General features: G+C 45.2%; 1 protein-coding gene and 1 gene segment (V, D, J or C); both read left to right on the top strand.

Annotated features, from left to right (window-relative positions):
• Positions 1-958: 958 nt before the first annotated feature.
• On the top strand, positions 959-1887 carry LOC105546114 (immunoglobulin omega chain-like). The gene is made up of 3 exons (XM_011989196.1): positions 959-1025; positions 1148-1474; positions 1643-1887. The coding sequence occupies exons 1-3, from the start codon at positions 980-982 to the stop codon at positions 1885-1887; spliced, it is 618 nt and encodes a 205-aa protein (XP_011844586.1). The 5' UTR covers positions 959-979.
• A 3862-nt stretch (positions 1888-5749) lies between these two features.
• LOC105546113 overlaps positions 5750-13260 on the top strand; it is a 24698-nt gene continuing 17187 nt past the window's right edge. The window contains 1 exon segment of the V gene segment in view: positions 5750-5836. Coding sequence covers positions 5791-5836 — 46 coding nt within the window.

Genomic DNA, 13260 nt, shown 5'->3' with positions numbered 1-13260 from the left:
TGTGAAGAAAGTGACGTTTTACTTAGGGAGATAATGGCTAACTTCATTAAATAGAGAAATATGGTCACACTGCTCACTGGTAAAGGAGAGTCTACAAAATCTGTGAATGTTCCTACATCACAAAACTGAGTCAAATCTCTATAAAACATACGAAACCATTAGATATACAACTTTTGCTAAATTGCTGCCTTTAACATGTCATGGATCATTTATTTTTCCTGGAAAATTCTCATTATTCACTGTCCTTGTGAACAACCCCTAGCTGCCCTTCAACCTAGCTCCTCAGCTGACCCCTTTTTCATGATGCCCACCCTGATGGCACATGTGGGCAATTAGATGTTTCTAGAATGCCATGCCGGGGTGCTGACAGCTTTAAAAGTTATATATATATATATGGCTACGTATCCCACAGACCAAGAGTACTTCTGGGAATGAGAAATCACAGTAATAATGCACAGCATGAGAGAAACAGTCTCTAGGAATCCGACCATGGATATGTGAATACAGATAGTGACTGGAGAGCTGCGGAGACCAGCTGGGTTCTGAAGTCTCTGAGCCATGGGAAAGTGTGTGTTCTGGGATCAGCATCAGATCTTTTGGAACTGCCCTGTGGTTCCTACACAGCTTCTCGGTAAGGACCATTCACTCAAAGAAATCCAGGCCTGGGGGCTGGGCCCTGTGTTCACTGATGGAGACTCAGCAGCTGTGTCCCCTCTGGCCTGGCAGAGATCCCTGAGCAGGGACCTGTGTACGGTCTCAACAGGTGTTTCCTCCCAAGGCCTTGCAAGAAGAAAAGCAAATCTTCCTCCCGCTCAGTCTGCAGAGTGAGCTGAGCTGCACCCCCAGGGCTCAGGCAAGGGCTAGGCAGTCCCTGGGTGGAAACACATTTGCATGAGCAGCCCCTCCTCTGCAGAGGGTGGGAAGAAAAGGAGGCCTGGGGCAGCCCAGTCCCACTGCAGGGAAAGAGGCTGTGTCCACCATGGCCTGGACTCCTCTCCTCCTCCTGCTCCTCTCTCACTGCACAGGTAGGAACAGGCCTCAGAGACCAGGGCCAGCACCCAGCCTGATTCCGACTCTTCTGTCAAAGATCGCTAAAACATGTGACCCTGGTTTCTGCCTTAAAACCTATAAATGCCTGTGTTTCCAGGTTCCCTCTCCCAGCCTGTGCTGACTCAGCCAACCTCCCTCTCAGCATCTCCTGGAGCATCAGCCAGACTCACCTGCACCTTGCGCAGTGGCATCAGTGTTGGTAGTTACAGGATATACTGGTACCAGCAGAAGCCAGGGAGTCCTCGCCGGTATCTTCTGAACTACTACTCAGACTCAGATAAGCACCAGGGCTCTGGAGTCCCCAGCCGCTTCTCTGGATCCAAAGATGCTTCGGCCAATGCAGGGATTTTACTCATCTCTGGGCTCCAGCCTGAGGATGAGGCTGACTATTACTGTATGATTTGGCACGACAATGCTTCTCACAGTGACACACACAGATGGGGAAGTGGGACAAAAACCTCACCCTGATCTGGGTCTTGTTCCATAACAGTTTTTAAATTTTAAAATAACCGGCCTAGGCACAAACTACATTTGGAAGTACTTTCTAGCTGTAAAAGGCTCTTCTCTCAATTTCCCATCCATCCTTCTGAAGTCTCAGTAAAACAAAGCGAAACCAAACCACCTGATGACCCTGAAGCGTTGGCTGCGTGTCCATATGTGCTGACACCAGTGCCTGTGGAGCTGGACTATTTTTTTCTTGAAAGAAGCAAAATGAGGCTTTCCAAGCTCACAGCATGCTCAGAGCCTGGGGACATGGTAGCAGGTGAACAGTCCCCTGCAGCATGGACTCTGCTCTTCCGGCGTACAAGCAGAGACCTCCCCTTCCATCCCCAGTAGTCTGTTCTCAGGGCTGTCTGAGGCTTACTGTGTCCCAGGAACAAGCCACTCAAATATGAAATGCTGCCTGAGGATGCAGGTCAGGGAGGAATTTCGGATAGAGAGCTGACCTGGCTCAGTCCTGGGTACCTGCATTTCAGTGGAAATGTCAGGAGATGGGGTTAGGTCTGAGGGTAACTGCAGACCTGAGGCCAGTGAACCTCTATGTAGGACATGAGAGAGTCAAGGGGAGGCTCCACCATGGCTGAGACGAGGCTGAGGCTGCTCCTTGGCCACAGGGGAAGTAGGTCCCACGGATGTGACTTTCCTGCTGCTCATCCCACTCAGGACGAAAGCGACTGCTGAGGGTGGGTTTCCTGATCCCTCAGGGGCTGTGTTCTCTTCTCCTGTCTTACACCATTGCAGCTTCTCACTGAATCAGGGTCTAGTGGTGAGTCTGTGGAATATCCCAGTACAGAAACTGCACAATATGTCCTTCAAGTGACTCCTCCCAAGGAAACTCTTGAGGAGCCCCCATCTCAGTGTGACCTTTTACTGCACGGGGAGCAGCAGAAACACTGGGCATTCCCTCCCAGAAAGAGCACCTACGTTTGTGACCTAGGACAGCAGTGATGGTCCCTCAGGGGTCCCAGCCTGATTCTCCTGCTCTGGGTTTATTCACACAGCTTCCTGGACAACCCCTGGGCTCCAGTCTGAGGACAGGCTGTTTGTCACTGTCACACAGCTGCATCCTGACTCCATGTTACCAAGGGTTCCTGTTCCATGGGCAAATGAGAGAACATCTGCCCCACTCATCCTCTCTGCCCTTCCCTCCTTTATCCCTGCCTGTGACCAACACCAGATCGTGTCAAGGCTTCTGCTGTCACTTGTGTTACTGAAAGCAAAGCAAGGGTTCAGAAACAATAACTCCTTTTTTTACTGGTCTCCCAATGTAAAGAGAATCAACTTGTTTCTAGAAGCAAAAGGAGCTGCCCACACATGGTGGGTGTGGATGAGGTGGGGATGACAAGAAAGAATCCAGCCTGTGTGACCCAGAAGTCCAGGAGCCTTTGGCCTGGTCCCAAAGGTGGCCCCTCCTTTTGGTGCAGGTATGCTGGCCATTTCCTGAACTGAAACTGTTGGAGAGATGACAAGAAAGGAGAATGCAGCCTGTGTGACCCAGAGACCCAAATGTGAGAGAGGAAGTCTGATGCTTAAGAAAACGTGGGCTCCGCATTCTGAGAGGTGGCATGACCTAGAGCTGGTGTAGAAGAGAAGCAAGAGAGATGCTCAGCCTTAGGTGGCCCAGGCACAGTGGTCCTGTCAAAGGGCTGAATTCTCTGCAACATGGATATCCTGCAGAGACATCCCTGGGGAGGCTGTGATCCCAGAATGATGCAAAAATACTAATGGAAGTGAGCAGGCGATGGTTTATGGGGGAATGAGGAGATGGGTGTGGGGTCAGATGGGGTAAAGAGGGTGCAGCCTGAAGAGGAGACTGTCCATTGTGACTCATAGGAGGAGGAGGCCTGGGGCCTAAAGCAGTGACAAAAGGAGGACCAGCAAGGACCCTGAAGACACATAGGGACTGGAGTTTTGGTCTGTCTGTGAGGGTCCCTGTGGAGGATCACATAAAAAATCCATAGTCAGTGTCCTCTGCTCAGCGTTAACTGTCCCAGCAGTTGCTCCTTCTTCCCGGAGCCACTGGGTGTCCAGGTTCCTTAGCTGTTCTTCTCTCTGTCCTCAGCCTAAGAGCTGATGGAGCATCCACCAGGAAGTGCATCCGTGGGCAGGGAGGGGGCCATGGACAGCCTTGTCCTGTATGTGAGACACCACTCAGCCTCGGCGACCCCCATTCATTACAGTGGGAGGAAAGGAAAACAAAATTCCCTTTGAACATCTATGCATCACCAAAGAAAAAGCAAAGAGAAGGAAACAGGAAGCGAAGCCCAGATCTAGTAGTTCATTTCTACTTGGAAATAAATAAAACTTAATATGCCTGGTGTGTTATGTAAGCACAATAAACATTTTAAAAACTATAAAAATTATGTAAAAATCTTGGCTATCACAAAAAGGAACATTTAAAATAATGACACCCTTGAAATGCAATCCCAAAATACAGCATACGCTTTATTTCAGTTACATATATGGATTGGTTTTATTTAAATGCCTATAATAAATCTCACTATTTCGTTGTTTAAATGGAGCATTTAAAATCTCAGTGTGGCCGGGTGCGATGGCTGATGCCTGTAATCCTAGCACTTTGGGAGTCTGAGGTGAGCTGATTACAAGGTCAGGAGTTCAAGACCAGCCTGGCCAACATGGTGAAACCCCATCTCTACTAAGAAAATACAAAAATTAGCCTGGCACAGTGACATATGCCTGTAATTCCAGCTACTTGGGAGGTGGAGGCAGCAGAATTGCTTGAACCTGATAGGCGGAGGTTGCATTCAGCTGAGATGGCACCTCTGCACTCTAGCCTGGGCAACCGACCAGGATTCTGTCTCAAAAAAAAAAAAATTTTAAAAAATCTCGTTGTACAGGAACTGCCTGGTGATACATTCACCGTGTAAATATCAACATAACCATCCAGCTATTTTCCTACATCCCCATAAAATTCCCCAAACAAATATTTGTTAAGAGTCCAGGGTGTATCATGCCGAACTCATGCAGTCATAGACATCATCTATTTCATTTTTCATTTCAAACAACAGAATTATCTTTTTTCTTAAGTTTATTGTTTTTAGTTTATTAGATTCTAGATGTCATTATGGATCAAAGATGAATAATTTCTATCATCTTCAAGCCACCCCCACCACACTCACTACTGAATTTGAACCATAACTTTTCCCTGGAAATCCTAGTTGGGGGCTCGATGACAAGAGCTATCACATATCAGGCTCACCTGAGGACAGACTCTGGTCATCAAACCAAGTTAAAATTTTAATTCTTCCCATCTTCAAAGACTGAACATCTTTGCTGTTTTTGCTCGTAAGTGAGAACCTCCAAAGACATTTGCCAAGATCCCCCACAGACTGGCATTCAGTGCTTGGAGGACAGACTCCTAGGCAAGATCCCTGGTCACAGTATCCAGATGAGTGTGACTGCAAATCTGGGGAAGTAGAGGGAGAACAAAGATTTACCAGAAAAACCCTCTGAGAATCCCTCCCCAGGGCATCCTAGAGGGAAGAGCTCCCTTTCTCCTCAGAACTGTGGGATCCACAGAGGAAGGAGAGCTCTGGCCACCAGGACGGAGCCACATGAGAGGAGAGGACCCGGTGTCCCACACAGGTGGGGAAGTGAGACCACAGGGCTGGTCCCCACTCTGGGCTTGATCCTGAAATAAAAGGACTTTGTGTAGACATCACCTGAGTCCTCTACAAAGTACAGCCAAAGAACTATGGACAGATTCACTCCTGAGGTGTCCAGTAGAACGTGAAGACTGCCCTGAGGTCACAGGAAGGCGACACAGGTGCCACCTTACTAAGCCTGGACTTGAGAGAGGGGGCAGTGGACAGAATCGGGGGAGGCAGTGGTGAATCTCGGCGACTCTGGTCACCTGATCATAGAATGGTTTGCCTTAGTCTGGACACAAGGGGGCGCTTGGGGCCCATTTCTGAGAAGACTGGGGTAATCAGAGCAGAACCAGGCACCTGCCCTGCCTGATGTCCTCTGCTCAGGGCTGACAGCTGTGTCCTGTGTCCTCCCCACCCTCTGGGAGCACAAAGCTCCACCCCTGCCACCCCCTGACATCCTCAAGCCCAGGAGCCTGGCCCGGAGCTCAGGGCGGGGTCAAAAAGCTGGGGGTTCTGATTTGCATGCATGGACTCTCCCCCATTTCAGAGTATGAAGACAGGGAGAGATGTGGGGGAAGCTCAGCTTCAGCTGTGGCTAGAGAAGACAGGACTCAGGACAATCTCCACCATGGCCTGCTTCCCTCTCGTCCTCACCCTCCTCACTCACTGTGCAGGTGACAGGATATGGGACCAAGAGTGGGTCCCTGGGAAGCCCATGGGGCCCTGCTGTCTCCTCTTGTCTCCTTGTGTCTCTTGTCAATCACCATGTCTGTGTCTCTCTTGCTTCCAGGGTCCTGGGCCCAGTCTGTGCTGACTCAGCCACCCTCAGCGTCTGGGGCCCCCGGGCAGAGGGTCACCATCTCTTGTTCTGGAAGCAGTTCCAACATTGGAAGTAATTATGTATATTGGTACCAGCAGTTCCCAGGAACGGCCCCCAAACTCCTCATCTATTATAGTAATCAGCGACCCTCAGGGGTCCCTGACCGATTCTCTGGCTCCAAGTCTGGCACCTCAGCCTCCCTGGCCATCACTGGTCTCCAGTCTGAGGATGAGGCTGATTATTACTGCGCAGCATGGGATAACAGCCTGAGCGGTCCCACAGTGCTCCAGGCCCAGGGGGAAGTGAGACAAGAACCTCCTTCCTCCTCTGCCAGGAGGGTGAGCCCCCAGCAGCTGCTGCTCAGGCCTGGCCTGTGGCTTCTGCTGCTGTAGCTTCCCCCATGGGTCCAGAGGCATCCAGGGCCCTGCCTGAGAGTGGAGGCTCCTCCTCCCTTTTAGTTCTCAGAGTCAGGACCAGGGCATCCAGGAAACAGAACATCCTGCTCCCTGTAGCTTGAAACACAGGGTGTCTGCACTGAGGTCCTGGGCTGAGGTGGCAGGTCCATCTGTGTCATCACAGACTCACCTCTGATGGGAATGTGTGTCTCCATCATCCTCCTTTTCCCATTTCCCGGAGTTTCCAGAGTGGTGTCTTCCTCCCCCCACTCCCTACTGTGAATCCCTGTGCTTCCTTTCTCCCTAGCACATTCTTTTTAAATAAAATTCTTTTCATGTAGGAACAATGCACATCTAATAAACCACCCAGATTTATAATAGGAAATTAGACAAATTTTGACATTTTTCTCATCCTTGAATACATCACCAGCAACAGGGAGCTATGCAACCTGTGACCAACCCCAGCAACCCCTCATGGCCCTTTGTCATCTCCCTCCCTTCCCCAATGCTCCCCTGTGAAGCCACAGATCTGTCTCTGTCACTATTGTTTCGTTTCTGTTTTCTGGAATGTATCAGTGTTATCAAACATTATCTTTCCATTTGTACTGGCTTTTATTCACTCTGTAAACTTCTTTTGAGATTCTTCCTGTGCTTGCTGAATTGCACCCATCCCACAGAGGGCTCACGACTACCTTTGAGGGCTGTTACATTGATTATTCCTGATTTTGTTTATTTATATTAAAGTTTGAATTTATCATCCATCAAAATGAAGCTCTTGGAGTGATGTTCATCTCAGGTGACAGGAGAGTATGTGATGGCTTGTCGGGATTCTTGCTTCTTCATCTCTTGCCTCTGGTTCTCTCTATAGTGGAAGAGGTTCTCATATACTATTTATTTACTTATTTATTTATTTGGGTTTTTAAGGATTTTAGTGTTTTTTCTCTTTAATTATTAATTATTTTTTATTTTAATAGGTTTTTAGGGAGCCGGTAGTGTTTGGTTACATAAATAAGTTCTTTAGTTGTGATTTCTGAGATTTTGGTGCACTCATCACCCAAGCACTGTACAGTGGACCCGGGGAGTAGTCTTTTTTCCCTCACCCACCTTCTACCATTTCCTCCCAGTCCCCAAAAGTCCATTGTATCATTGTTATGCCTTTGTGTTCTCATAGCTTATCTCCCACTTACGAGTGAGAACATACCATGTTTTGTTTTTAATTCCTGAGTTACTGCACTTAGAATAGTTTCCAGTTCCATTCAGGTTGCTGTGAATGCCATTATTTTGTTCCTTTTCATGGCTGTGTAGTATTCCATGATATGCATATATATACCATTTCCTTTATCCACTTGTTGATTTATGGGCATTTGGGCTGGTTCCATGTCCTTGCAATTGCAAATTGTGCTGCTATAAACATGCATGTGCAAGTATCTTTTTTGTACAATGATTTCTTTTTCTCTGGGTACATGCCTAGTCGTGAGATTGCTGGAGCAAAGGGTACATCTATTTTTAGTACCTTAAGGAATTTCCACCCTGTTTTCCATAGTGGTTGTAGTAGTTTACATTCCCACCAACAGTGTAAAAGTGTTTTATTTTCACCACATCCATGCCAACATCTATTATTGGCCATTCTTGCGGCATTCTGGTGGTTTTATATTGTGGTTTTAATTGGCATTTCCCTGATCATTAGTGATGCTGAGCATTTTTCTTTATGTCTGTTGGCCATTCATATATCTTCTTTTAAGAATTGTTTATTTATGTCCTTAGCCTACTTTGTGGTGAGATGGTTTAGTTTTTTCTTGATAATTTGTTTGAGTTCTTTGTAGATTCTAGACATTAGTCTTTTGTTCAATGTATAGATTGTGAAGATTTTCTTCCACACTGTGGGTTGTCTGTAAACTGTGCTGATTATTTCTTCTGCTGTGCAGAAGCTTTTTAGTTTAATTAAGTCCCATCTATTTATCTTTGTTTTCGTTGCATTTGCTTTTGGGACCTTGGTCATGATGTCTTTGCCTAAACCAATGTCTAGAAGGGTTTTTCCAATGTTACCTTCTAGAATTTTTATGGTTTCAGGCCTTAGATTGAATTATTTGATTCATCTTGAGTTGATTTTTGTATAAGAGGAGAGATGAGGATCTCGTTTTCTTCTTCTACATGTGGCTTGCCAGTTATCTCAGCACCGTTTGTTGAACACGGTGTCCTAGAGTATAGTTTGAAGTTGGGTAATCTGATGCCTCTGGATTTGTTGTTTGTTGTTGTTGTTGTTGTTTGTTTGGTTTTTTCTTAGTCTTGCTTTGGCTATGCAGGCTCTTATTTGGCTCCATATGAATTTTAGGATTGTTTTTTCTGGTTCTGTGATAAATGATGTTGGTATTTTGATGGGAATTGCATTGAATTTGTAGATTGCTTTTGGTAGTATGATGATTTTCACAATATTGATTCTACCCATTCATGAGCATGGGATGTGTTTTTATTTGTTTGTGTCATCTATGTTTTCTTTCAGCAGTGTTTTGTACTTTTCTTTGTAGAGGTCTTTCATCTCCTTGGTTAGTATTTTTATTTCTTTGCAGCTATTTGGAAAAGGGGTTGGGTTATTGATTTGATTCTCAGCTTGGTCGCTGTTGTTGTATAGCAGAGCTGCTGATTTGTGTACCTTAATTTTGTATCCTGAAATTTTGCTGAATTCGTTCACCAGTTCTCAGAGCTTTTTGGATGAGTCTTTAAGGTTTTCTAGGTATACGATCATATTATAAGCAAACAGTGACAGTTTGACTTCCTCTTTGCCAATTTGGATGCCCTTAATTTCTTTCTCTTGTCTGATTGCTCTGGCTAAGACTTCCAGTACCATGTTGAACAGAAGTGGTGAAAGTGGGCACTCTTGTCTTGTTCCAGTTCTGAGAAGAAATGCTTTTAACTTTTTTCTGCTCCGTGTAATGTTGGCTGTGGGTTTGTAATAGAGAAGTTTCATTAGCATAAGTTATGTCTCTTCTATGCCAATTTTGCAGAGGGTTTTAATCATGAAGTGACGCTGGATTTTTTCAAGTACTTTTTCTGCATCTATTGAAATAATCATGTGATTTTTGTTTTTAATTCTGGTTATGTGGTATATTACATTTATTGACTTTGTATGTTAACCCATCCCTGCATCCTTGGTAAGAAACCCACTTCATCATGGTGGACTGTGATTTGATAGCCATTGGATTCAGTTAGCAAGTATTTTGTTTAGGATTTTTGCATCTTTGTTCATCAGGGATATTGGTCTGTAGTTTTCTTGTTTCATTACGTCCTTACCTCATTTTGGTTTCAGGGTGACACTGGCTTCATAGAATAATTTAGGAAGGATTCCCTATTTCTCCATCCTGTGGACTAGTGTATTAGTCAGTATTCTCCATGGGGACAGAACCATTGGTATATATATATATGTGTGTGTGTGTATCTATGAGTTTATTAAGTATTAGCTCACGTGATCACAAGTCACACAAGAGGCCGTCTGCAGGCTAAGGAACAGGAGAGCCAATCCACGTTCCAAAACTGAAGAAACTGGAGTCTGATGTTCAAGGGCAGGAAGCATCCAGCACAGGAGAATGATGTAGGCTGAGAGACTAAGCCAGTGTCTCTTTCACATTTTTCTGTTTGCTTATATTCTAGCCGTGCTAGCAGCTGATTAACTTGTGCACACCCAGATTAATGGCGGGTGTGCCTTTCCCATCTCATTGATTCAAATGTTAATCTCTTTGGCAAAACCCCCACAGACACACCCAGGATCAATACTTTATATCCTTCGATCCAACAAAGTTGACACTGAATATTAACCATCACAATTACTGTCATAGACTTGGTATGAAATCTTCTTTCAATGTCTGATAGAATTCAAATGTGAATCTGTGTGGTCCTGTACTTTTTTGGGGGGTTGACTTTTTAAAATTATTATTTCGATCTCACTGCTTCTTTTTGGTTTGTTCAGAGTTTCTATATTTTCCAGGTTTAATCTAAGAAGGTTGTATATATTCAGATATTTGTCCATTTTCTCTAGGTTTTTCAATTTATGTGCATATTATCTTTTGTATTGTTTTTTGTTTCAGTTTTATTTAGTTCTGGGTTAATCTTTGTTATTTCTTTTCTTTTTCTGAGTTTGGGTTTGCATTGTTCTTGATCCTTCAGTTCCACGAGGTGTGACTTTAGATGTCTGTTTGTGCACTTTCTGGATTTTCAATGTCAGTATTTAATGGTAAACTTTTCTCTTAGCACTTCCTTTGCTGTATCCTAGAGGTTTTTATAGGTTGTATAGAGATTTACTACAACTGCAACCTTACTACTGACTAATAGCTTTTTAATTCCTGAGAGTGTGACCTCATTGAATGCTGACAACAGCTTTATGATTGCTTTTCATGCAGTAGGCCCTTGTTAGAGAGGTTGTGCTTGTGGCCTGGAGGTAGGATTCTGCAATTTATCAAATAAAAAAACACTGGAGGTCGGTTAAATTTGAATTCAGTAAAGCAGTGACAAAGAATTAGTATGTGTTAGTATCTCCCACACAATATTTTTCATTTGAAATACAAACTTACCTGGGTGCCCTGTAGATTATCTACCAACTCCTCCCAGGGTTCAAGGTCTGTAAGAGGCAGCATTGGGGCTGGCCTCCTCTTACTGACGCCAGTTCTATGAGATGACTGTCAAAGACAGAGCTTCTCTAACACAGCTACCCTCCAGAAAGCACGTCAGTTAGCACTAAATACACGATATGAGATTCCCAACCAATAATGCCTACTCACTTCCCTAATTCTTCTTTCTATTATTCTTCAAGTGTGCAGACTCAGGACTTCTGCTGGGGTTGCTGCAGCCAGAGTTCTGGATGAGGGACCTCATAAGCCTTTCAAAACCAGATGCAAGGGGACTACTCGGTTCCCATACAGTGTGGCTTAAGCCAGGTGTAAATAAGTAAGAAATAGAAGAGCTCAGCCTGGTTCTCCCTCTGTCCAGTGACACACTAAACTCCAGGGTCCTTTCCATGCCGAAGGTGAGTGGGCTGAGAGCAGGCAGAGATCCACCCTGAGAGCCCAGATCTTCCAGGACAGGACTTGGGAGTCTGAAAAGGGGCCACACTCTTGAGTGGGGAAGAAGGAGGCATCTCTGGCCACAGACCTGCATTTCTGGTGGCTTCCCTTCTCCACACTGGGCTCTCTGCTCTGATGTCTATCTGAGAATCTCCTTCAGTTAGACTAAGAGCCCAGGACTTTACTAAAAATAGCAGCATGGACCAGAAAGATATGAACTGGTACAGGAATTCTGTGCAGAGCAAAGAGTACAAATGCAGCTTAACAAGGGCCCTCACAGTCATATCTTTGGTGCAGAAGAAAAAGACAAAGGCAAAGAGAAACTGAAGGGCTCAGTAGGTCTAGGACTGGGGCAGCACTGGGTGCTGTAGGCTTGTCCTTGAGGCATCTACAGGTAAGAACAACTGGGAAACCATCCTCCTGTGACCCTGTATCATCTGCTCACTGGACTCAGCAGCTATGTCCTCACAGGGAACCAGATTCAGCCAACCTGGCCTTCTCCACCCCACCTGGGAAATGTATTCCAGTGACTGTCTGGACTGAGGCTCTATGAAGGGGCTGGCAGACAAGAGGAGGGGGCTGATTTGTATGAAGAAACCATTGCACACCCTTTCTTTTCAACTAAAACCCATTAATGGATACTCTGGGGCCACCCATAGAAGTCTAGCTGGTCTCCTAAATTTGGGAGTTATGAAGGAGTCATTCATGATCAATCTGTAGGAAGAGGGGCCATCAGTAGCAGAGGGTCAGAGTGAGGCAGAAACTGGCTTCTTTGAGAGACTCATCAACACTGCCACCAACTCTGGGACAAATGGGGCACTTGCTATAACAGTCACCCCAAGCTACTCACAGGAGTCTGATCCTAGTCCCCTCACCTTACTGCTTCTGATTCCGGTCCATGCCTCTGTTTTCCCTGGACCCTCCTCCCATGTCTAGGTCCAGGGTGGCAGGGGTAGCTCCATCTCGGTCAACATCTATAGAGGTGTAACAACTATTACGGCTTCCAGCAGTGTCCACAGTTCCACCTATGAGGGCCTCTTCTCCTTCCCCATCCCCTTACACAGGTGACCACTGCTGTATTTCTGATGGACTGATCCTTTTTCCCTGGAAAACACAACGTATTTATTCTTCTCTAACACCAGGCATATAGTGGAGGGGGTAGGGGTAGGTGTGAAGCAGAGTGGCTTTTCCAGGTGTAATGCAGTAAGACCCTGGCTACAGAAAATCATTTCACAAAACTCCACACCCTTTCATGGTAAAAACACTCAACAAACTATGAGTAGAAGGAAACTACCTCAACATAGTAAAGACCAACTATGAAAATCCTACAACTAACATCATACGCAATCTGAAAGATCAAAGATATGTTTCTGTAATATCTATCAGCAACAAAGCAACAATGCACATTTTCACAGCTTCTATTAAAAACAGTATTGGAAAAAAAGGCAGAGTAATTAGGCAAGAGAAAGAAATACACAGAATAAAAATTAGAAATAAAAAGTAAAACTATCTGTGCTTTCATTTGATTTAATGTCATGTGTAGAATAACCTTAAAAGCCCCACAAAAGAAAACTTTGTCAGAATGATTGAATGTATTCAGTCATGTTTCAGAATACAAAAATCACCATGTAAAATTATCTCATGACTGGGCACGGTGACACATGCATATAATCTTAGCACTTTGAGAGGCTGAGGTGGGAGGTTTGCTTGGGGTGAGGAGTTCAAGACCAGTCTAGGCAACAAAGGACGACCCTGTCTCTACAAAAAGAAAGAAAGAGAGAGAGAGGAAAGAAAGAAAGAAGGAAAGAAAGAAAGAAAGAAAGAAAGAAAGA

Source organism: Mandrillus leucophaeus, unplaced genomic scaffold (genome assembly GCF_000951045.1).
Source record: "Mandrillus leucophaeus isolate KB7577 unplaced genomic scaffold, Mleu.le_1.0 Scaffold349, whole genome shotgun sequence".
Taxonomy (NCBI): domain Eukaryota; kingdom Metazoa; phylum Chordata; class Mammalia; order Primates; family Cercopithecidae; genus Mandrillus; species Mandrillus leucophaeus.
Note: the sequence above shows the minus strand (reverse complement) of the source record. Positions and strands in the feature narration are given on the sequence as shown.

What these genes read in the sequence shown, in the direction of transcription:
- LOC105546114 (XM_011989196.1), top strand. Translation starts at nt 980, where the DNA reads ATGGCCTGGACTCCTCTCCTCCTCCTGCTCCTCTCTCACTGCACAG. An exon ending in GCTCCTCTCTCACTGCACAG is followed by an intron (nt 1,026 to 1,147) that starts GTAGGAACAGGC and finishes CTGTGTTTCCAG; the next exon opens with GTTCCCTCTCCCAGCCTGTG. An exon ending in GCACGACAATGCTTCTCACA is followed by an intron (nt 1,475 to 1,642) that starts GTGACACACACA and finishes ATCCTTCTGAAG; the next exon opens with TCTCAGTAAAACAAAGCGAA.